The sequence below is a fragment of the Lemur catta genome, chromosome 16 (genome assembly GCF_020740605.2).
Source record: "Lemur catta isolate mLemCat1 chromosome 16, mLemCat1.pri, whole genome shotgun sequence".
In the NCBI taxonomy this organism is placed as follows: Eukaryota; Metazoa; Chordata; class Mammalia; order Primates; family Lemuridae; genus Lemur; species Lemur catta.
This window is the reverse complement of record NC_059143.1, coordinates 16,744,225-16,769,691: the sequence shown is the minus strand read 5'-3', so window position 1 is coordinate 16,769,691 and position 25,467 is coordinate 16,744,225. Positions and strand designations below refer to the sequence as shown.

At 41.0% G+C, this 25,467-nt stretch overlaps 1 protein-coding gene across 2 annotated transcripts in view; it reads right to left on the bottom strand.

Moving 5' to 3' along the window:
- LOC123621656 (laminin subunit alpha-3-like) overlaps positions 1–25,467 on the bottom strand; it is an 81,396-nt gene that overhangs the window by 27,191 nt on the left and 28,738 nt on the right. For both annotated transcript variants that reach the window (XM_045527556.1, XM_045527557.1), the window contains 20 exons: positions 23,446–23,496; positions 22,723–22,874; positions 21,095–21,205; positions 20,884–20,995; positions 20,491–20,658; positions 18,950–19,146; positions 17,657–17,773; positions 16,843–16,997; positions 16,437–16,578; positions 15,722–15,824; positions 13,751–13,867; positions 13,486–13,665; positions 12,476–12,618; positions 9,419–9,589; positions 7,811–7,962; positions 7,151–7,313; positions 6,571–6,704; positions 5,597–5,741; positions 2,856–2,975; positions 1,996–2,129 (listed from right to left, as the gene is read on the bottom strand). In XM_045527556.1, coding sequence (XP_045383512.1) covers positions 1,996–2,129; positions 2,856–2,975; positions 5,597–5,741; positions 6,571–6,704; positions 7,151–7,313; positions 7,811–7,962; positions 9,419–9,589; positions 12,476–12,618; positions 13,486–13,665; positions 13,751–13,867; positions 15,722–15,824; positions 16,437–16,578; positions 16,843–16,997; positions 17,657–17,773; positions 18,950–19,146; positions 20,491–20,658; positions 20,884–20,995; positions 21,095–21,205; positions 22,723–22,874; positions 23,446–23,496 — 2,767 coding nt within the window. The remainder of the gene's footprint in view (positions 1–1,995; positions 2,130–2,855; positions 2,976–5,596; positions 5,742–6,570; positions 6,705–7,150; positions 7,314–7,810; positions 7,963–9,418; positions 9,590–12,475; positions 12,619–13,485; positions 13,666–13,750; positions 13,868–15,721; positions 15,825–16,436; positions 16,579–16,842; positions 16,998–17,656; positions 17,774–18,949; positions 19,147–20,490; positions 20,659–20,883; positions 20,996–21,094; positions 21,206–22,722; positions 22,875–23,445; positions 23,497–25,467) is intronic.

Sequence of the window (25,467 nt, the reverse complement as noted above, 5' to 3'; positions counted from 1 at the left end):
CCCTCTCTCCAGCTTGGACTTCTCTCCAGAGGCCCAGGCCGCCATGTGCACCTGCCTCTGGGCATCTCTACCTGGCGGTATCTTGGGCACCTGGAGCTCAGCCTGTCTCAGACTCAACTCAACACCCTGCTCATCTGCCCAGGGCTCAGCCAGAAACCAGGCCTCATTCTCTGCCAGTTTTTCCCTTGACTCCCCAAACCCGTGGACTTGTTCAGTGCTGCCTGTTTGCCATCCTAAATATATTTGGCATCCACTCCCTCGTTGTCACCTGCACTGCCATTTCTCTGGCACCTCTGTTGCTCACCTCTGTTAATATGCTCAGCTTCCAGCAGCTCCACCTGTCTCTGCTCTTCCTCTGTCTAGTCCAATCTCCACCCTGCACTAGATCGAGCTACTGAAAATTCAAATTTGATCATGGCCTTTCCCTGCTGATGTCCCTCTGATGGCTCCTCACTGTGACTTACAAGATCTTCTGTGCTCTGGCTCCAGCTGCCTGCACCAGCCCCAGGGGGCAGCCCTGCCTAGCTCAGGGTGTACCCCAGCTCTTTGCAAGTTCATGCTTTCCCTAGCTCTGGGCACTCATGTTGAGTGTTAGCATCTCTCAGGTCCTAGCTAGAGAGGCCACTTTCCCGATGCTCCCAACTGGATCAGGTTCCCTCCCAGGCCCCGTCAACACCCCGAGCTGCCCCTTTACAGCACACATCACACATTACTGCAGCGACTGTCTCTCTTCTCCTCTTCTTCAGGCTCTGCCCTGCTCGTCATTGTCTGTCCAGCACCTGACACACTGCCTGGTGCCCGCTAGACACTCAGGAAATGCTTGTGTAATCAGTAAACAAGCAGTAATTCTCAAATGACCTGTCTACCTTAAATGACTCTATTTTATTACATTTAATTGTATAAAATCAAGCTTACTGACAATTCATAACTGGCCATCCATGGCTGAATTGCTATTTAACATAATATTAAATATTAATATCACCACTTAGGCTCTCAACTTCTTCACTTGTAAAATTCAAGCGTCTGCAAGGTCCCTTCCAGGTCAAAGAATCTAAGGAGTAACGGATGCTCACCCCAAACTCTGTTCAAGTGCTAAGCTCTCCCCCCTGCGTGTTTGTCTTTGGGGGCAACCTGACAACTTTAAAACGCAGATTAGTGCCTCCTACTATGGAGGCACAGATGCCTACAGGCATAAAGATTCTAGAAGAAAGGATCCCTTCATATGACACTTCATATATCACATCTAATATTCCTTCCAACTGACTTATAAATTAGAATAAGTTAACTAGCTTCAGATCTCGTATAAAAGTAATTATCGTCAAACATTCTGGGAGTGCTCTTAGCTTAGTTGTGAAGCTGTACTAACCCTTCCAGGATATCGTTAGCTGCCTAAAAGCCTTTTGGGAAGATACAAACTAACAAAATGTAAAAATGATTTTTAAGTGTATTCTCAAAGTGGTGGGATTTTTTTAATTCAGATTAAGGTTTACTGCCTTTCAAATTAATTTAATTCATTCATCCAAGAAATAGTTATGCACCTATTCCATGCTTGGTAGCATGTAAGGGGCAGGTAACACAGATGTGAAGGGGACATAGTGTCCCACATCCCCATAGTGTCCCATACCCAGCTTGCGGTGCCCAGCGATGCCTGTCAGACTTGGGGACGCCCATGCGAAAGGCCCAGGGCCACAGCCTCCTTTCCACTCGCTAACAGCATCGTCAGCTCAGCTATATTCTTTGTGGTTTCTCTCCTCCCAAGAATGAAAATGGGGGTGTCACACAGTTCCCCCAACTCCCCCCATCCAATGCCCAGTCTCAGTATTCAGGATTTACATTTTGTTGACTGCACTGTTCATACTGAAAAGTTAACTTTTAGTGTGTGTTTGTTGCCGGAATTAAAAAAGAGAGATTAGGTTTATTGGTGGCAATCATAACCACTACGACAGGCAATCTGGTTTTTTTTTTAACTAAAAAAACAAAACCATATCATCTTACCTTTCCCTGATCGCAATTGGAATTCCTCCCAGATAATATGTGCTGAAATCGAATATTTCGCCTTCAATCTTAACGTTCTGAACATTCACACTTATCCACATAAGTTTTTGGGCTTTTCCAATTTTGATCTGAATCTGAAATAAGTGAGAGATGAGTCAGCAAGCAATGGGGAATAAAAGAATCCTATTCACGGTGGTTCACAACTATTGTGTTTTCATTTATCTTTCTCCAGAATCATTTATTTACACAGTAGGAAGACTCTGAGCAGTAGTACTTTTGGATAAAAATATGATACTAAAACATTTTTAAACTATTTATTTATTGATTTATTTATTAGAGATATGGTCTTGCTCTGTCACCCAGGCTAGAGTGCAGTGGTGCGATCACACTTCACTGCAACCTCAGACTCCTGAGCTCAAGTGATCCTCCTGCCTCAGGATCCCAAGTAGCCAGGACTAGAGGCATGTGCCACCATGCCCTGCTAAGTTTTTAAAAATTATTCATAAAGACGGGGTCTCACTATGTTGCCCAGACTGGTCTTGAACTTCAAGTCTCAAGCAATCCTCCTGCCTGGGCCTCCCAAAGTGCTGGGATTTCAGGCGTGAGCCCACTGCGTCTGGCCTAAAACTTTTTAATAGAAATGTTGGCATTTGAAATTAACCATGTTTTATATATGTTATATATATAAATAAAATATATTTTATGCATAAATATGCACACTTTTAAAGAATGTGTCCCTCAGTTAATAGCTACAAGTTCATCTGGAAATACAGTGTTTTGGGAGCAGGGAGAGGCACTGACTTAATTTTAAAAGACTGAGGACATTTAACAATTCCAGGAAGCAGACTCAAAGGACATACCGAATGATCTTTCCCGTTGTTTATGATGTCTCTAATTCCTTTTTCCTTTGGTGGCTCTGAATTCAGTTTGTATCTCACCATGAGCCTGCCATCTTCTATACTTAGAGATATGAAGCGATCCTAGAACATGGAAACAAGGTTAGATTCCCAGGAGACTTGGCTAAAGAGGAGTTCAGTTGAAAGGGATCATGGTGCTGTGATATCTAACTCATGGGATGAGTGTGATGGTTACATTGCAAGTCATGTTAAACATCAGGTACTGTGGTTGACACATGGGACAGACACACATGCTAGCTATTACCATGATTTTGTTTCATATGATCCATAACCAGCATGCAAACATGGAAACTGAAAAAATATAGATCATTAACATCATTTAAAAGTATGAGTGCTACCCTTTGGAGAGAGAGATGATCTATCTTACTGAAACCCCAGCTATCTTCCACCGTCTGTTTTCTGACTTATTCCTATGTCTCGGTCTCATCTGCTGGTTCATCCCCCTCCACCTCCACTGCCGTGCTGGGGGTTCCTTGGGGACCCGCACGGGGCTCCTTCTTCCTCACACCACTCCCTTTGCCTCGACAATCACAGACACTCCTGTGGCTCCAATCCCGGTGCACCCACGAAGCCCAGATGTTTCTCTCCAGCCTGGACCTGCCTTCTCAGGGCCAGGTGTGTACATCTGATTCCCCTGTGGTTATTGTTCTTGCTTGCATGAGTCACAGACACCTCAAACTCAGAATATCTCTAACGGAATTTATGACCTACATGCCTCCCACAGGCTGCCAAGCCTGCCTCCTTCCTTCACACCGCATGGGTGCATCCTCCCTCCCTGCACCTCTCTCTCTCACACACACAGAGACACACACGGACACCAATCACCTGCTGCGCAAGCCACAAACCTAGGAGTCATTCTTGATCCTTCCCTCTCTCCCATCTGATCAAATCTGAATTCTGCCCTTTCTTAACTCTCTCCATTTTACCCCAGCTAGTCTCAGCCACAAACGTCTCGTGCCAGACTGTACAGCAATAACCCGCTGGTCTCCCCACATCCCCTCCGGAATCCATTTCCCCTCTGCAGAGAGAGTGACTTTCGAAAGCGCCAGCGTGAGCACGTTACTTTCCGTGGCTCTCAGGATCAAGCCTTGACCCCCTGGCAGATGCTGTGAGGCCCTGAACTTGCAGCTTCATTTCTCAGGGCTCCCGCTCACAGGCCACCCTTCAGTCCCCTGCGTGCTCCCTCCCCCTGCCTGGAACCTCCTCTGCCCTGTCCCCCTGTCCCTGGACAAATGCTGTCTTCTGCTTGCCCTCCAGGTCTCAGATGAAGCATACTTTGCTCAAAAGAGTCTTTTATGTTCTACATCCTCATTTTAGCCCTAATTTTTCCTCTATACCACTCCTCACAATTGTGATGAATTAACGTAGTAATAGCATACCTTTAACACCTGTCTTCCCTCTAGACTATAAGTCCCTGAGGGCAGGAGCCATGTCTGTCTTGGGCATTACTGCAGCCCCACACGGTGTAAAACGTATACCTGGATTAGCTGCGTCCTTAGTGGGAAGATGAGCTGAGGAATTTCTGACTTAGGGCTTGAAGGTTTTGCTCTTACATAGTTCCCTAAAGATAAGAATGCCTCTCTTTGAAGTCCAATGTTGGAGTCCTTATCTAAAAGGAAAACCACTCCTTATCTGGACCCTAAACCTTGCCCTTGGGTTAGGGTTCGTGACTCATGAACAACGGAGTAACACCAACTTCCGCGCATTACTCAGCAGCTCTCTGGACCATTTTTTGTCTGGTTCTTAGTCTCCAAGAACTTCAAAATATAGTACAAAGAAGACCTTGATTTGGAAAACAACCATCTTGCCCTGAAGATGCTGTGTGATCTCTCAGCTCTCTTCCGGCTGGTAGGGACCTTCCCAAACCATCAGAACTGGTCCAGCCGTGGAACCTCCTAAAGGGCCCACTGAACCAGGCTGTGTTCCTGACTTGCAGGTAGAAGGGCCTGGTAAACTCCCAGGCTCTGTATCAATCCCATGTTCTCAGACCAGAGAGTCTACAGGCTGATCCACATTTCTCCGGAAATATTCCCTGTGGCAGCAACTCCAGAAGCTCCTATTTCTCTGCAGGGTTCAACTCAAGGCCCAGAGGCTATAAAGGAGCCCAAGCAAACATCACACCACCTCTCCGTCGACCAGCAGATGGTGCTGACGATCACCTGTAGAGTGTCACTTTGGCCTTCTCTAACCTAATGGATTTAAGGATGGTCCCTGGGAACCTCAGCTGCTTGAAAATAGAGAATCTTCAGTGTCTTGAAGTCAAGCATCAGGCTCATAAAGATGCAATCCCATACAGCCTGGCAAGAGTCAGACCAAGATGGAAAAAGCAGGAAGTCAAACAATCTAGATCCAAGACCCCAGGAGGCAGAATAAGTAGGCTATTAGGCAAGCAGTAGTTTCCCAAGAATAAAACTGACGATGAGAATAGAACAGGAAGAGGGGAGATTTCTCCCACATGTTGGTGGCATGTTCTCAAATTCGATTTAAAGGCACACATCCTCATTAAAATGCACACTCCCCAGCCAACAGAATGAAAGTACACTTGGGCCTAGGAAAAAGATGCAGGTAACATTTGCACATTGTTTTTCAGATCTAGTTCGTAGTTTATAACAACCTAGTTATCCCAAAATTGCTGAATAGAATGGATTTATTTGGTAGTAGTTCGGTTACTTGTTATAAATTACCTTGTTTTCTGCAAAGAACAGCAAACCTCTATCCACAGTAGTCTGAATTGTCTGTCCAAAGGTTGGGAAGGGAGCATTTGGTTGAGTTGGAACTCGAGCATAGCCTGTACCTTCAAAATAATTTTTGTCTGACTCTTCCTTTCTCCTGTCAACATCAACCACCATAAGTTAGAACATAGAAGCAGAAGATCCCCACCCAAGTGTGCTCATGCATATGAGATGCTGCTCTCTGAAAAATGGAGTGTAAGAATACGCAATCTAGTTGTCACAATTTTGCTAAAGCAGAGGACACATCTTTAAAATGTTAAAACAGCCAGCTTTTCCTCCTGCATGTGCTCTTAACACTCTACGACAATCAACCCCTAGCTCAACAAAGGTAATATTCAAGAGTCCCTTTTGGAAATGTCTAATTAGGAAGATGGCCTTCAAGCCACATCTTAAAATGTGAAAAATTATTAATTTGAAATATAATTTTGCTCTGAGTAATAAATACTTAGTCTGCCTCATATTAGAATAGTCCAAATTTGTTTAATTGTCGGGAAGGTTAGGAACTCAAGGCAGCAATTTTCAAAAGGTTCAGAAAGGCAGAGTACCTATAAAATCATGGTACACTTTGTGGATCACTATCTTTTAAAATGTACAGTAAATCTATAATTTTGTGCCTAAATCAGGTACCACATAACATTGAATATTTTGTGGTGAAAGCACCAAATTTTTAAGAAAAGTTTATTTTTTAAAAACTTGAGAAAACTCTATCAATCTAATATTTTATACAAATTAGTAAAAGACTGCCACTGTTAGATTTTGGGGATGGACTGCCAGTGTTGCATGCAAGGATAATTTAAAAACTACTGACCCAAAGCAAGCAGCTACATCAACAATATCTCTCTGGTCCATCCCTTTAACATACATAAAAGTACCTTAAGTGACCAAAACTGCAGTTATCGAGACATTAGTTTCTAGATTTTCTTTACCTTCTACAAGGCTCCACTTCAGTTGTGTTGAGATTAAAAGTTTTTTTGAAGTTGTACAAACTCAGAACATTTTCATTGAGGTCATCTAATTCAATACAACCTTTGTATGGAGGGAATCTTAGTCTACTGGGAAGCTGAAAATGAAACAAAATAAAACATCTTCCAATAATAGAATGAAGCAAAATAATCAGGCTGATTAGAAAAAAATAGTATAAATCTGTCACTTTTATCAATCAATACAGCATAAGGGTTAAGAATGTGGACCCCGGAGCCAGATGCTCTGGCTTTGCTATTTACTAGCTGTATAACCACAGGCAAGTTACTAAACCTCTCTGTCTCAGTTTCCTCATCTGTAAAATGGGAATGATAAGGATACTTATTTAAATTAACACACTTAAGCTTAGAACAGTGTACAAAGGAAGTACTCAATAAGTGCTAGTTATTATCACTAGAATGTGCTTTAAGAATGTATAGTTAAATCCATTTTATATGTAATTAATAATTAAAATAGAGACATGAGGTCATTATACCAAATTAAAATTTAAGTATTTTCACTCAGTGAAATAACATTTATACTTACTTTAAAATCAGGTGGGTAACCTCCAACATAAAATACAACATTTTCAGGATCCAAATTAAGAAGCATATTGCTGTTTCCACTATCCATGTCATGGAACTGGGGTATATCTGGTTTGCTGGATGTGGCTCCTTTGGTGTAATTAAGCCTGGCAAACTGATAAATTCTGTTTAAAAAAGAAATTAGATAATAAAGTTATATGAAAAAAATTAAAAAATTGAAAGCCAAGATAATAAAAATGGGGTTCAGCAACACATTAAAAAAAATTTGGTGAGTGTAGGTCAGGTTCACAAAGAGCAAGAGTCAATCAGACTTTTTTTTTTTTTTTTTTTTAAGACAGAGTCTCACTTTGTTGCCTGGGCTAGAGTGAGTGCCATGGCGTCAGCCTAGCTCACAGCAACCTCAAACTCCTGGGCTTAAGCAATCCTCCTGCCTCAGCCTCCCGAGTAGCTGGGACTACAGGCATGTGCCACCATGCCCGGCTAATTTTTTCTATATACATTTTTAGTTGTCCAGATAATTTTTATCTCTATTCTTAGTAGAGATGGGGTATCACTCAGACTGGTCTCAAACTCCTGACCTCAAGCGATCCACCCACCTCGGCCTCCCAGAGGGTAGGATTACAGGCGTGAGCCACCGCACCCGGCCTAATCAGACTTTTACCGTTGAAATTTCACCCGGTCCATAACCGCCTCCTGAGTTTCGCTCTCGGTCAAGATCTGGTTCACTTGGAGTTCGGCCTCGCGCTCCCCCAGGTTGTAGACACACCTGAGCTCGCCGTCTACGACCGCCATGCCAATGTAGTCCTTGGAGGCCTGAACACAGAAAGGCCACCTCAGAACACTTCACACACTGTGTTCTCTCAACTTTCCAATCCCAAGAGGAAGCATTTCAAATAGCTGATGGGTTTTATGCAATAAGCCTTGGGCAGACAGAATAAACAAGGTGCATCCTTTTGTTGAATAATCCAGAAAACTTAATTAACAATGTCTGAGCTGTCTTTGCTCATGTTACGGTGCACTCATTTATTCATTCCTCCATGTGCTCAATCTATAAATATCTGCCAAGCACCAACCATAAACAGGGACCCGACATGGACTCAGCCATCCATAGAGTTTAGTCTGGTAAGGGAGGTCAGCCATTTTTGTTCTCCCAGTACCATACAACCTTCTCTTTAACACTCTGTGCATGCCTCTGTTATAACACCTCTATGTTACCATGGCCACTTATGTATGCATCTTTCTTCCCTGTTAGAATGTGAGCATATCAAGGGAGAAACAAAATAATTTTAAATTGTGATAAAATACACATAACGTAAAATTTGCCATTTTTAATTGTACATTGGCATTAAGTACATTCCAGAAATAAATTTTTGTTTATCATAAATCCAGGATGTGGCATATAGTAGGTATATGGTATAAATTTGTTGAAGGAATAAAGTAATATGCATTTTGCCACAATATAAAGCAAAAAGTCACGACATAAGAAAGCTACAAATAAAGTACCGACACTTTGAAGCATGAAAGGGTAATTAGTAATAGTGCTGATCTTAAGAATGTTTAAATGCAATGTCCACTAGTGAGAACTAACAGTTTCCTAACTGGGCAGAATTTTCAAGAACCACATTTTGGACATTTCTTTTCCAACAACTGTATCCTAACCTAGTCAGTGATTAGCTTTTCCTCTAACAGGTAAGTCAAAGAAATGTATTTTAAAAGGAGGGATTAAAAGCTAAGACCAATCATTCAAAATGCCTGTAACAAGGGCGGTTTAATGAATTGAGAATAATAAAGAGACGGGTAACTGCATTTCTTATTGGTCAGGCAGGAGAGGGTTCATTCCACCCCAGTCCTCATCCTTGGATCTCCCTATCCCACAGACTTGAGGAAGGGTCTGCGGCTGGGCGTTTTGAGGAAGAGGACAGGGTCATAATTCTGCGAGGAGGAACTACTGCTGATTTCCACGGAGCCTTGATACTGCTGCCCTGGTCATGTGGTGCCAGTCATCCTCCCCATGTGTGTATGTCCTCATGTGTACACACACATGTGCCCACAGCTGGGCCCACTGGGTAAAGCCTCTCAATCTGCCAACAGCTAACAATCCATGATGCAGGGGAGGTGAGCAGGAGGCAGTGCGATTTGTTGACATCTTGGTGAGATTTCCACCTGCTGTGCTAGTGGCAATGACACAGTTGTGCCACACACCTCAAAAGTACACATCTCAAAAACCATACTCTATTTTTAACAAGAGAGGTGTCCAAGCAATACTTACATCTTTATTTCCCAGGTACATGACAAACATATTCTCAGTGCCCCCATTTTCTCTGGAGTCGGGTCTTTGGAGAAACAAAGACAGAGATGTGTATCCTTTCAAATCTTCCAGGTCATTTGGCATTCGGACTTCGACGCCAGATTTACCATTGAACCTCATGGGGACAGCGACCTGTGAGGAACAAGTTACATGGTTGTCACACACTCCCCTGTGAAGAAAGTGAGTGTGCTCAGACAGGTATTTTGTGACTTCGTAGCCATCCCTCTTAACTACGTATCAGCCTTTCCCAATTTGTTACAGTAAGGAGCAAAGGAGTATGAATGTCTCCAGGACCTGAATTATAAATTCATGAAATTGTTTCAGGATCTGGGTAATAAAGCATTCATGTTCTTCCTGTTTATTAGCCAGGGGTCTTTGAGAAGTGCATTTAATCCTCTGTGCCAGCAATAATAATGATAATAATAACAATGATAATTACAGCCCTACTTTTTGTGCAGATGAGCTAACATCTTTGCAAGCAATTGGCGTGGTGCCTGGCATACAGTAGATATGTCATACCTAAAAAATATTTTTTAAATGCACTTTTAAAGGAACTGTTTCCCATGAATCTATTACATGTTATGGTTTCTTTTATTACAGGCATTCAGTCCTAAAAAACGAGTGCATCAAGGCTCTTGAAAATAGTGCTTCTTAAACTCTCTATGGTGAAGGACCATTTTTCCCCCTCCAATCTGTCGTGGACAATACTTTTGTAAAATACCTTAAAAATTAAATTACTAAAAAAATGTAATAAAGGTTGTATACAAAATGCAAGCCCACTGACCACAGGCTTGCATGTTGAGGTGATTCAAATTATGAAAAGCTTCCAAACATTTACTCTCAACTTTATACTTATATATAAAATGGACCAGTAACAAAAGTTCTTTGACTAGTGCTGGTCTGTGGGCCAAGCTTGCTCTAAAACAGAAAAGATATGTATTCCCTAACAATCAAAAGAATAATACTCCCAGAATGAGACATATACCGAGCCCACATTTTATCTATCAAGCATTTAAATATTTATCAAGGATCTTGTATGTGCAAGCCATTACTCTGGGGGCTTGGTGATGGGGACCCACATTCATGGGCTCATTTTATGCCTCTCTCTTCTACCGACCCTCTGCCCTTCAGAACGCCCAGCCACATCTCAGAGTCTCTTCCTGGCACGCCCTTCTGCTTTGCAGCACCTGGCAAATTCCTATTTGTTCTTTTTAATTTTTTTAATTAAGAAGATACATTACGTATACCAAAAAAATATGGAGAATATGCCTGTATCTGCATCACCATCTTAAGAAAGGAAACATGGCTGGTATAACTGAAGCCTCTTGTCCACATTTATTTCTCTCCCTTTCCAGAGGTCACCACCACTCTGGATTTGGATTCCCATGCAAATTTTAATATGTTTTACTACATATGCATTTATCTAGAAACCATAACTAGTCTTATTTTTTATGTTTTAAATATTTTTATATACATGGTATCCAACTGTGCACATCTATAACTTGCTTTCTTTGCTGGACACTATGTTTTTGGATTTATCCATGTTGATACACATGGCTAAAGTCACTCACATTTAGTATTGTAAATGTGTGGCTTGCTTCCCCCCCAAAATTTTGTGATTATAAACCATGTTGCAATGAACATTCTTATACATGTCTGTTAGTGCTATTCATTAGTGCTATTCTGAGACTCTGCAGGTAGAAGTGGGTGTTTCTGAGACACACATAACATAACTCTACCCAGCTTCTTAGCAGAGTCTAAGAAACCACCTGTGGAAGCTGGTGAACAACCTGAGTGCAGGATGAGCACTTAATAACATCTGTGTCCTCATCACCCAAAGAAGAGCTCGTGCAAACTAGGTGTTCAAAAGCACTTGCCTTTTTTTTTATTTTGTGTTTTCCCACTAACATGGCACTTACTATTTGCCAGGCACTGTTCCACGCTAGCTCATCTAATAACCTAACAATCGCATGAGGCTGGTACTATTATTTATCCTGCTCTACAGATGAAGACATGGAGGCTCAGAGAGGTGAAGTCTCCAGCCCACAGTCCCACAGCTCACAAGTGACAGGGCAAGAATTAAAACCAAGACAGTCTGGCTTGCTTAACTAGCTTTTAACCACTGTGTCAGAGTACACGTCAAATTTTGTTGCATATATTAACGAATGGACATAGAAGGGCAAAAGCTATAACACATTCTTATTCACGTGGTTTTTCTAAAGCATGTATGGGTATGAAGAAGGTATGAAGAAGGTATTTTCTTCCAAACTTTGCCTCATGTTCTTGTTTTCCTGCTAAAGGTTTTATATTGGGAATACTTTTCTTTCCTAGAAGAAACGGCAGAATCTGAGGCTCCAAAAAAGTAATATTGAGTCTAGGAAATAAATTAACCACGATGCCTCCAGGGCAGTGATATCTTGACTTGGTTTCCTAACTCTCTCCCTCCAAATATCACACGCAGAGCTGGCTAGGAACTGTTGGAAAACACAAGAAATTTCATTTATACTATTTTAGGACAAACAAATCATAAGAGATGACCTTCAGAAACTCAATCAGGTTAAAATGAGAAAGGCTGATGAACCCACGCTCCAGTGGTGGGAAACTGCTGTGATCCCAGGCCTTCCATCCCCAACAAAGACGAGTCCACAACTGTCAAGTTACAACGAGAGAACAGTGCAGTATCATACTGGCAATTTCTGACCACAGAACCCTCACTTGAACTTGCAGTAACAGTTTACCCACTGGGGCCTAGAAGAAAATCCTTCTTTCTGCTTGAATAAACTCCATGGAAGAAAACTGCTTCAGGTCTCTGACATACCAGATAATTTAGGGGATGAAGGTCATGTGCACTTTTAAAGGATGACAGGAGGAAATCAACCTCTGTAAATTAAGCAATCAAAGAATAAGGTCAAGAAGGACAATCAGTTCTTGAGTAAATTAGTGCTTTTCCTTTCTTGATGAATGTGGTAATTTATCAAAAAACCAGCCTTGGCTATGGACCACGTGGGGACATCCCACCTTATTGGCAGCATCTCTGGCCTGCTGAATCAGTTCTCGAATTCTATCCACGTTGTCAGAGATGTTTCCCAGGGGCAACAGCTGTTGGTTGATACTTTCAATCTTGCTCAAAAGATCAGGCAGTTTGTTGGTTAATTTCTTCACTGTTGGTAAGGTTAGAAAATAGAAACTTAAAATTGTGCATTGAGAAGAGGTTAAATGCAGATGTTCTTACTGAAAGTATTTATCAAGTGACATGTTTAGGCCTCAAATATTCAACAGGATGGATCACAATCAAGTGCAATAGTCCACCCCATTACCCGCAGTTTCACTTTCCGAGGTTACTTGCCATTAACCGTGGTCCGAAAATATTAAATGAAAATTCCAAAAATAAATAATTTGTAAGTTTTAAATTGCATGCCTTTCTGAGCAACAGGATGAAATCTCACACGTTACCACCTAGAACACGAATGATTCCTTTGTCCAGAGTCTCCACACTGTCTACGCTACCCATCTGTTAGTAGCCGCCTGGTTACCAGATCAAAAAAACAGTATATATAGGGTTCAATACTATCTATGGTTTCAGGCATCCACTGGGGGTCTTGGAACATATCCCTGAACCACTGTACATTGTGGATTTTATTCTACAATCTAGGTACCAAATCCTTTTCCTTGATCACTACAGGAAAAAAATCTTTGTTCTCTGATTCTCAATATCAATGCCTCATGATTCAGGAAACTATATCATAATCAGGAAATTCAGGAAACTATATCATAATTCAATGCCTCATGATTCAGGAAACTATATCTCTACTCTATAAAAAAGAAAATCAATAATGTTATCAATGGATTAAAAATTTAAAATATCCTATCTGGTTCTAACAAATAGAATATCTATACTCTTTGAATATATCTCTTTCTTATGTTTTAATTTCTGACATCGGACTTTATCAGGGAAGAATTGAAATGGACCAAAGCACATGACAATGGAGAGAATGGCTAAGACATCCTGGCCAAAGAGCGCCTGATACCTGAGTTATCTGCATCAGTCAGAGCTTTGTTGAAGTCTTCACTCTGGGTGGTCCCATAGGTGTCCTTAATTCTTTCCACATCTGTCTGAATGGGGTTGAGCCCATCCAGAACCTCATTTGTGATATCGGTGGCCTTTCTGACCATGCTCTTTGCATTACTGAGCATACCATCGATGTCACCTAACACACACACAAACAGGGAGGTTTAAGTATCTCAAATGTTCAACTAAAGCAGCCAAGTACAGTGGGTTAGGAAGATACCAACCTCTCTGTATCCCGCGAAGATCATCTTGGACAGTCGTGAGATTGGTGTCTATCAGTTCTTTCTGAACTGTCACAATATTCAGGGTTTGCTGTAGGTTGTTGAGAGCTGGAATGGTTTCTAAAATAAAATAAAGCATCAAGAGGTTATTACTTTGTGCATTTTGATCTCCATTGGTATTTGGAGTAGACAGTGTCTGCACAGCATTGAGCAGACTTACTTCCCAGGGGTCATCCCAGAGATGCCCACTGCACATGTCCAGACCCACAGCTCTGGGACCCTCTGGATACAGAGACCAGAAGCACATCAGGGCCATTTGACAACAGGCTCCTTGGAAATGCACAAGAAGAAATGGAGAGGCCAAATAACTTGGGGAAGCCTAAACTTCTGCTCTGCTCAGAGCAAAAGACTCTGCTTAGTGAAGGATGTGTCTGTTTTATCCACTACTGTGGCCCAGCACATAGTGCTGGGTCTGGCACTAGTCAGGGCTTAATATTAGTACATATTTGTTGAATGAATGAATATAGGAATGAATGAACAAATGAATAATACAGAAAAGGTGCCTCTTCAGTCAGAGGACAGGAGAGGAATGTTGGTGAGAGACCTCTTCCAAGCAAACATAGACACAAAGTAAGCATTGTTTGTTTCAGTTCATTTCCAAACTGACATATTTTTAAGGTTTTGGGAAAGGGAAGGAGATAGCAGCCATTCCTAGCTGATCATATTGCCATCCTTGGGTCACCTAAAATGACCAGCAAATGCTTTAAGATCATATTAATGATATATGCCTTTATATAGATAAATTTTGATTCCAGACTGATTTACATAGCGACGCAGTCAGCATCCTCACCCTGTATAAAACACTGAGCCTACCTCTAAGCTCAAATTTTGTAAAGAGAGCAACAGATGTCATACCAGGAAATCTGAATTCTTGAAATTTGCTAGGCAAATGATTGTGTGTTAGTAAATTTTTTTGTATTTTATTTTTCATGTATTTAATTTTTTAAAATGTGAAAGAAAGAATGAAGGAAAGGAAGGAATTAATTTACAAAGGTATCATCTAATCCCTCTTGAAGGACTAAGAGGTTGAGTAAGGGCAGTGAGCTCATGGATGACCTCAAGAGACCACAGAAACTTATTAAGAGACTGCATTTTCAGAACACAGGCACTTGGTGAGATTGAGACAGTTTAATTATTTAGAAAAAATTAAATAAAATATATGAAAAATTTCCAAAGATAAAATTTGTGCTTAAAAATTCTCATGCTTCCCAGTGGTACTAATTTTGGGGACTTTTAGTTGCTAAGACTTTTGGACTTAAGAAATTTTGAGGCTGGGTGTGGTGGCTCATGCCTGCAATCCCAGCACTTTGGGAGGCTGAGGCAGGAGGATCACTTGAGGCCAGGAATTTGACACTAGCCTGGGCAACATAGTGAGACCCCAATATAAAAAAAATAAATTAGCCATGCGTGGTGTTATGCTGCGCCTGTAGTCCCAGCTACTTGGGAGGCTGAGGCAGAAGGATTCCTTGAGCCCAAGAGTTGAGGTTGCAGTGAGCTATGATGATGTCACTGCACTCCAGCTGGGGTGACAGAGCAAGACCCTGTCTCTAAGAAAAAACAAAACAACTAAAGAAACTTTGAAGCAGCTGCTCTTATGATGCAAAACTTATGATCTTGATATGTGGGTTCCCAATGCCATGATCACAAGTGAATTAAATTAAAACAGCCTCTCCCCCTAAGGCCAGGCCAAAACAGGCCTATTAATATTTATAAGGCTCCAGTTAATTTCCTATATGATGGATGGAGGATATTTAGAATATTGAGTGGATGCATGATATTGATAAAATAAATCATGGATTTAATCTGCATTGACACTGAGATTCAAAAAGAGCATTTGCTTCTAGGGCTTTCCATCCTGTCCCATGGGTCATTTAAAGCCAGCCCCTGTCTATGCCTACCACTGCCCACCAATACCTTGCTGTAGCTTCTTCTGTGTTATCTTGGCTTCCTTTAACAGTTTATCACTGTCGGAACTCAGGGTTTTAGCTTTTCTTGGCAGATCTTCCTTTATCACTGTCTGAAAGCAAAGCATTTATCAGCCTTAAACACATCCCATATCTTAGGAATACAGAGTAAGATTTTTCATCCTAGACTAAACCCTCATCTTTAATTGTTAAAGGAGGAAGTTCATAGGGAGAAGGGAGTTAGACTGTTCTCTAAAAGATACAGTTAGAGCTCTAGATAGACCTACATGGCTTGGGGAAGTGGACCTATTATTTACGTAGGCTCAAAATCGATAGTCAGTGTAATTTCTATCTGGTTTCACAGACAGTTTTTAAACTGTGCTACAGACAAGAGATGGTCAAATTCAGAAATTACCCATGCAAGATATAGGTAATTTATTCTATTTAAATGGTATTTATTCTATTTAAATGGTATTTATTCTATTTAAATATAAATTCTATCTGGTTTCACAAATAGTTTTTAAACTGTGCTATAGACATGAGATAGCTAAATTCAGAAATTATCCATATCTAGAGCAAGATATGGGTAATTTATTCTGTTCTATTTAACAAGTTCTGATTTAAAATAATGCTTTTTTTGTATCCCTCAGTGCACACGTAAAGAAAATAAGATAACAGGCCATCTCCAAAGCCAATCTAGATAAGCTGCCCACGCAGGTGCCTACCTGCAGGGCGGACTCTGACGCGCTGGAGGCCTTGTTGGCCGCGTCCTCGGCCGCTTTGATGGCGTTGAGGATGTTCTCGTAGGCGGTGGCAGCGTCCACAGCGCAGCGCACCAGCTCATCCCCACTGGCGTTTCTCTTGATCCTAGGGAATAGGACAGGTTAGGTCCTCCCATGGCCTTCCCCTGACGGCCTCCAGGGAGACTTGAGGCGGTGGCGTTTGCAGCTCCGCCCCAAGGAGGTGCCCAGGAATTAGCTCCCCCATCGCTGTCTGCTTCGGACTTGCCTTGAGGCTTTGGCCTTGGCCCCGCCCCCACCGCATTCTGGCCACCCCGCTAACCCAGGGGAGGGCCGGACTTGACTCTGCCCTGGGCCCCGTAGGCCCTTTAGGTCTGGGCCACACACTCACTCTTCCAGCTGCTTTGCCAAGTCTTGTAAGGACTGCGCGTGCTTTTCTGCCTCCACCACCAGGGATGCTTTGCCAGCAGATTTGGAAAGTTCTCTCACTTTGTCATTTAGTTCTTGCCTTGCTTCATTTAAAGTAGCACCTAATTTTTCATATTCCTATTTTTTCCAAATAAACAAAGACAGTATAAATCCAAGCGAAGAATGTATATGCCATTTTCTCAAACTCTGAGAAATTATATTTTCTAAACCCATTCATCACACCAATTAACCCTTGGTTACTTCAGATAGTGGCATTGGTAATATGCCCCCAAGTTTTACCATCATTTTCGGCCTTTGCATTATGGTGGGGCATCTTTTAGTAACTTTTACAAAAGTACAATGTCATCATCAATGTACAGTTGTACTAAATCAAAGGACTTTTTTATGATTTACAATTAGCTATTATAAAACATACTTTCAAAATCCCCATTGGACTAAGAAATTTTGTCAATCTTTTATCAAGTCTTAAAGGCCTTCTGTTAATAAAGGTATGCTTGCTCTTTTACAAATAGCATTATAATTTTTTTTTGCTATAATAAAAGCGATTTGCTCCTTGTAGACAAATTAGGTAATACAGATTGACATAAAGAAGACATATCATTCATACTCCTCCCCCATGGGAGAATCATTGTTAACTTCGGTGAATTCCTTTCTATCTATTAAATAAAAGACATATCCTTTGAGAAAAACAAAATAGGTCAGCCCATCTCACTGTTTTCTGGCAATATAATTAAAATGTTTTTAGATTTTTCTAGAGAATAAGCGATCTCCTCTACCTTCTGGCTTTTCTCCATCAGCTGCAGCACCACGTTGGTTTGCAGCAAAGATGCATCTGCAGTGGTTAGATACTTGGTGAAATCACTCTGCAGGGAATTTACTTCCTTCATTTGTCTCTGGAGAGAATAAAAGGAATATCTGCTTGAGCTCCGCGATATAGTATCAGAAGACAAAGACATATCTGTCAGACAACAGCATCTACGTGATTTCATAGTCAGAATGCTTTGTTGAACCTAAACATTATACTACAAAGTGATGGAAAATCAGTTCTGTTTGCAATGTAGGCATGCTGTCATAGTTTCCTCAACTGTTAATATATGCCGATGAAACAATTGCTATCACTGTTGGAGGAGGTTTCTACAGGAGGGGCTGGCTTAGCCAATCAGGTGGATATATTATTAAGGTCTTGTTTGTGGAACAGGATGAAGAATTTTAACTAAATGAACCATCACCGACTATCAGCACACTCTACATGCCAGTGCCAATGAGGATGTAGCAGGCACCTGAATGAGAGATTACAGAGGACCTGAGGTTGCCAGGCTAGAAGGCGGCCAAAGTTCAGAAACCCATAAAATTGGATTCTGCTCCCTTCCCTTGGCATAATCAGTGACTTCACACAGAGGTGTTACTATTTAAAGAGGCTTTGGGAACTAAGCATAGAGTCATCCACTAAGACAGCCTTTATTTTCATTTACCAACTTCTTCCTCTTTTGGGGTCAGTCCTATGTTATTCAACTTTGATCACACTGTCATTTTATAACCCCTCACATTTTTGTTATTGTTTTAGCACACAATGTTCACCATTAAAAATATAAACTATAAAACCTGGAGCTCTAAATTCTGTTGTTGCAGACAAATTCAATTGTGTGCTGTCTGTGTTTTTATTTCCTATAAAGCAAGTAATAGTTTAAGATGCCTTTGCTGGTGATTGTGATGATGATGTTTACATATCTGAAACAAAAAGTCAGTTAGTTAAAACATAATCATTGGATTAATTATAACAATACTAATTTCTCATCTACTTGGCAACATTATTCCTCCAGTACTCTTCTAGCCAAGGTCGGGGATGAAGCAGTTTACATTGCTTTGTCTGTGGTTGAAATTCGGAATCTTTTCTGATAGCTGAAGAGTAGAAGTAACTTCGGTTTTGCATTTGTTGCCTCACTCCTGTTTGATCAGGGTCTGAGGTGGTATAAGCAGACATACAGACAGGTACCTGGCTATGCTACCTTATTAATAATAAAGATCCCTGCTCGCCCCCGGAAGCAGGCAGCTCCAGACTGTGAACTCACCTGGATGGCTCCCAAAGCTCTCTCGTTCTCTTGGTTGAGGCCAGAGGCCTGCTTTGCTTGGGCAGCTGCCTCCTGTAGCATGGCACGAAGGTCACTGAGTTTGGCTTCATAGTCATTTAAAGAATCCCTCATACTCTTCACAAGTCCATTGTTTTCCATCTGGTGGGTTTCCAGCCAGCTCCGTATGCGGTTCAGCACTGCAATACATCACTTTATGTTTTCCACTGGAGAGATGAGTATATTGAAGCTAATTTATGAAGACTACAGAAGAAGAGTTGAGTTTCTACTCATTTCATGATTTTCCTTGAACTTTTGAGGAAATGGGGAAGGAAACTAACATTTATGCAGACTTGCTATGTGCATTGCACACGTGGCCTCATTTAGCATCGATGGTAACTATAAGACAACAGTAATTATCATTTTCGTGTTTTAGATAAGGAAATGGAGGCCCTGAGAAATTAGGGGATTGACCCAAAGTTATGGGATGAGTCAGGCTGGGGACTTGAACTTCAGCTGCAAAATGTAAAGTGCATGTTCCTTCTGCTGCTAATACCCCCCTTATAATTAAAAGCTGAGACCAACATTAAATTTGAACAATAAACATGCTACAAGAAAACTGCTAATATCTGTATATTAACCACTGATACATCACTTTATTAGAGAATAAATATTAGTATTTGAAAAAGTATGCACCAAACTAATATTTCTCAGTTTTGAACTAATGGGGCATTCTCCCTAATCAAAACCTTTAGATATATTCAGTTAGTTTCTAGTATATTTATTTTTGTGTAATACAGGTTGAGTATCCCTAATCCAAAAATCTGAAATCTGAAATGCTCCAAAATCCAAATCTTTCTGAGTGCCAACATGGTACCACAAGTGGAAAATTTCCAGACCTGATCTCACATGACAGGTCACAGTCAAAATGCAGCCCAAACTTTGTTTCACAAAATTATTAAAACTATTGTTTAAAATTACCTTCAGCTATGTGTATAAGGTGTAAATGAAACATAAATGAATTTCCTGTTCAGACTTGGATCTCATTCCCCAAGAGATCTCATTATGTGTATCCAAATATTCTCAAATTGGAAAAAAATCTGAAACACATCTGGTCCCAAGTATTTTGGGTAAGGGATACTCAACCGGTAGTAAGGCTAATATCAATTTGTGATTCAAAAATCCAGTAGTGGTGACAGTTAAAAATGATATAATTAGAAAATTGGAAAGAGGTGAGTGAATGTCAGAAAAATGAAAATGCAGTTAAAAAGGGGGAAAAATTATCAATAGCTAACTTCTAGGAGAAGAACCTTTTCTTTTTTTTGCATGATGGTAAGATGTTATATTCTATAGCCTCTTGGTAACTTGGAGAAACCACTCTTGGTCTCCTGGAAGGCTGCCCATTTTTACCACGTGACCCTCCAACAGTAATATTTGCTGAAATGACCTTTCACCTGTCACTGGGAACGCTATACTGTAGTTTGCACATTGTATTTCAAACCAATTAGAGTGGACCGGAAGCGAGAATTTGGGTATGTCCTTACAGAGCTGAGCCTCTCTTCTTTCCGCTTCTGCCTCTCTCAGGTGCTTGGCCAAGTTCCGGTTCCGCAGCTCCCTCATCATGCGCTCTGCTTCGGCCAACTCTCTGGAAAAGTCACCTGAAGGCACGTTGTTTCCTTCTCTGTCTGTCCCAGAGATCTGCTTCAAGAGAACTAAAAAAACATCAAGCAGTTTATTGAACTGGGAATTCTAGGATCCAGCAGACAAAAAAAAAAAAAAGAAAAGGCAAAAACTTTTATGGAGGTTTCATATTAGTTTTAGTATCACTATGGGATATTTTTCATCATGTTGAACTCTTAAAGGGAATTCTTTCAGTGTACAATAAAGGTTATGTAACAACAAAAAAAAATTTAACTGGGCTGAGTAACTCTGCTTACTGTGCACATTCCGGATGACATTTTTAATCTTCGTGTCCAGCTCTTTTGCGCTTTGGGTTGTCCGATCAACATTGTTATACAGTGTTTGTGCTTTTCTGGAATTCACTTGTGCCTATATGAAAAATAAATTGATTCGTAATGAATGAATTGGGAAAAAACCTAAAAATATTTCGAAAGTGGAAAAAAATAGTTAATTAAGCTAACACATTACCTTTTCTTGCAAAATCTCAAAGTCACGATTCAGATTACTCAGTTCTTTTTCCAGGCCGTCGATTTTTGATCTGTGATTTGAAATGGCAGAACGGTAGTTGAACAACTGATTCTGTAAACAAAACACAAAGTCGATGTCACTTTAGAGTAGAAATTTAGACTAAATCCTAGTAATGAAGTGAAAAGAATCGCTTAGCAAGGCCAATGCTGGTTCCACAGGGGAAAAAATGTGGTTCTTTGAAAGAGGTTACATGAAGAACGTACTTTCTGATGTAAATTGTGATATGGCTCTAAAATAAAGCAGCAAACGTGCAAAACGTGAATAGACAAGAGATACTTTACTTGAATTAATGACCTTATCTTAAAGAAATGAGGGCAATACTACTTACCTGATTTTAAACTAAATATAGTTCTTAAATATATATAATCAAACTGGCAATACTAAAAGCAATGCACATGGCTACTTTATTGAAGGAACCATTAGATTCAAAGAATCTAATTTAATACAGCTGGAGGGAACTCAGCGCTCATGGAGTTGAATAGCCTCATATCACAAATGAGAAAATGGGATCCCAAAGAAGTCGAGTGACTTGTGCATGGCTGATCAGTGATTGTTTCAGGACCATAATCCAGGTCCCCCCCTCTTTTTTTTAGTGCTAAACTGACTCATGACTTTTAGACACTAACATTGCTGTACATTATATCTAGAGCAGTGGTTATTTTCAATTTTTTTGGAAAAAAGTATTAATATCTTGAAAGATTTTACAAGAAAAAATGATACTATTACTTCCATATGTATGTCAGAGCCAGTGTGGGGAAAAGAATACAGACTTTAGAGCTTAAGTTCAAACTTTAGGTCTATCACTTAGTAGATGAGCCTCATTAACTAAGTCTTACTCTGCCACTAGTAAATTGGGGATTATAATATTTAGCTGCAAAGTTGGTTTTGGTGATAAGTGAGCTCAGATATTCTAAAATGTCATGTGCACATGAGCATTGAAAAATGTTACTTCCCTTCTCATACTTACTCCTACTGAATCTTCACACTGTTTATATGATACGGCAAAAGGATAGTTTTATTTTAATTTTACTAGGGGAAAACTGAGGCACATTACTATATAGAATATCAGCAGAACACCAGGATAAGAGGTCTAGTGGATAAAGTATGGTCTTAAAACTTAATTTTGATTTGAATTCTTCTAGAACCATCAAGTACTAGCTGTGTGGTTTTAGTCTCATATCTATCTTTTAAAAACTGAATTTAAGGTTTATTTAAAAAAACAACTTCTAACAAACAAAATCCCAGGCCCACTGGGAAATTTTATCAAACATTTAAAGAATTAATACCAATTTAACACAAATCTTTGTTTGAGTCTTCTGAATGTAAGACATTGAACTAAACAAGGGCTCTAAGAGAAAAATTAGCCCAGAAATGTTCAGTAAGTAAAAGATGTTCACGCAGAAATGTTACTTTTGTGTATTTACAAATACTTTCCACCAGGAAAAATCTAATCTTCATTTGGATCAGAGGAAGGAGGAAACCCCCTGAGCCTTAGGAGGAGGCAGCCTCTTCCCCATTCCCACAGCATCTATTCGTCCCGTGTCTATGCCGGGCCGTGGGGCATTTACCCTCAGGTCCTTGGCCTGGGTCTCCATGTGCCTCATCTGCTCCAGAGTGTCTGCGCTGGCACTCAGGCCCTGCAGCCGAGACTTGACCAGGCGGAGGTCCTCGCCCATGGCGTTAAGGTCATTCAGCAGGGTCATCACACAGCTGTCGCAATCTGCAGGGGCCACAATCAAAGGCAAACGTGCTGCGCCGGAGCTGCCGGCATGCAGAGCACAGGGGCTGTGCAGCCCGGTTCACACACGTGTACACAGATCGTCACAGGCAAAAGTCACGGCCCTGTTCTCAGGGAGGGATGCATATTCTGGGAAAAGGAGAGCCCTATACACAGGGAGCATTTCAAAAGGAAATGGCAATTCCATGCAACTCCTTTCTTGGTTTGTGTATGCAGAAAACAATAATAAATAGCTTTTATCTATGGAGAGCTTGCTATTTCCATACACATTGTGATAAGGGATTTACAAGCATTTCCCCAATAGCCCTATGAGGCAGGTCTAGTTATTATGTTCATTTAGCAAATGATGAAACTGAGGCTCAGAGAGGCAAGGTCGCCTGCTAAAGGTCATACAGGCAGTAGTGGAGAGAGGTTGGAAGGGACCCTAAGTAGTCCTCCTCCCACCTCCTCCCACCGCCGGTTTCCCAGACTGGAAACAGCACGTTCCAGCACGGGGCTCACGTGTCTTACACTAACCCACCACCCGAAAAGAGGCGGGGCTTGTTCTTCTCACCATCACACTCTTCTGCGGGGCTGCTGTCTTTGGGTTCTTGGTTTATGCAGTCTGAAAGCAGGAAACAACCAAAGGAGATATTGTTACTAAACTTACTCTTCATCTGCTTCTTAACTTGCTTTTCAGAAAAGCTAGTTTTGGAAGATTTTAATCACCCAATTGCCCAGCATTGCTGGCTCGTCCTTTCCCCTCCTCGCCCCTGCCATCGCCAGGGAGCTCTCTCAGCTCCCAGCAGGCTTGCTGCAGGAACTTCTCGCGTGGCTTCCCTCATGATACAGTCCATTTCTTCTCACAAAGGGTCATCTCTATAAAGGACCATGCTTTGCTTATCAAATTAAAACTCTTAATCATTAGTGCTAAGGCTTTCTTCATATGTTCATGCCTCTTCCAGTAACATTCAAGAACACTGAACATTCACTGAGCACCTTTGAGCACCCACGGTGTGCCGTGGCCTGTGCTAGGTGCTGGAAATACAAAGGTATCAAGACAAAATCGTCACTGCTCTGTGATCTAACAGTTGCACAGGGGAGGCAGACAGATTACAAAACAGAGTGACAGAGGCCCACAATGGTCGTGGGTCTACACTGCCAACCACGTGTGGCACATGTAAGCTGAGTTTCTCAGCTGCAGTCAGGAAAGCCTAGTGGACATCCTGGGACATTCTTTACTCCCTCCACTTCTCCTCTTGTCCCTATGCCACACATTCGTATACAGATATGCCCTCTCCCTTCCCTCTGAGAAATAATCTAACTTCACCACAGCAAAACACGAAGCTTGACATTTTCCTAGACATGCTGCAAGAGGCTTTCATGTTTGTTCTTCTCAGCAGCCAGCAACATTCCACACTTTGTGTGTATATACATACATTTTAAACCACATCTACTTTTAATTGTAAAAAAATAAGTTCGTTAATGGAAAATTTAGGAAAGTCAGAAAAATAAAAGTATCACCCTTGATCCTACCACTTAAAGACAATCATTTCCTTTATATATATTTGTATACATTTTAATTTATTATATATAATCATAGGTTTCTTTTACTCATCTTTTTAAAAAATCTTTGCTCATTCTTATATGTATAGATAGTTTGACACTTTTATTTCCTTTATTAGTCTATAAACGCCTTCCAGCCAGGAAACATGGTTTTATTGCCTTCACAGTTTCCCCTGGTACCCTGAGCAGTTTATAGAGGATGAGGCTTCTCTGGTTGGTTGATTTATCAGTGCAATTTTCCCAACAAGCTTGAGTTTTGACCACTAAGGAATCTGTACATTATTAGTTGAGGGGGGAAAGAAAAAGAAAAAAAAAAAGTTCACATGAACAAGTCAGTCTCATGCATGAGCATTTTCTTCCATTTTTGAAGCAAATAGTTACTATTCTCATTTCAGGTTACTTATTTTTGTTACCAGAATAGGGGAAATGAGAGTTAGGGAGGCAGTAATCCCATAAATAAGTTGCGTGTGATGTTGAAACTTCTTGAATAGCTCCAGTGACAGTTGAAATCACCTCCTTTTAAAACAGTCTGTTTCATCTTTAAACGTTTTAAACATTCGGCACTTCTTCCTTACAATGATTTAAAATAGGTCTCCCCCTTGCTTTCACTTTTTGCTATAAGTTCTGTCCCTTCCACCACAGAGAACGACATCAACCTTCCCCCATACACCAGCCTGCCAAGTAGGTCCCTTCTGGGTCCTCCTCTCACTGCCATGCTCAGTCCTTCCTCATGTGACAGGTTCCAAGTCCCTTCACAGTCTCACATTCTTTCTGAACACACCGTAGCTCATCTACTGTCTTCTAAAGACATAAACAACCCTGTCACAGGGACTTCTGTGAGCAGAATGCCATGGAACGGTGGACACTTGGCTCTGGACACTAGAACTCAGTAGAGATAGCATGAGCCGTTTTAGGGGCCACACCACACCACTGAGCCACACCGAGCTAACTGCTGATGACAACCTTAAGCCTTTTTACACCTCCTGCTACTAAACCACCTCCCACTTATCACATACCTAAAGGGTGATGT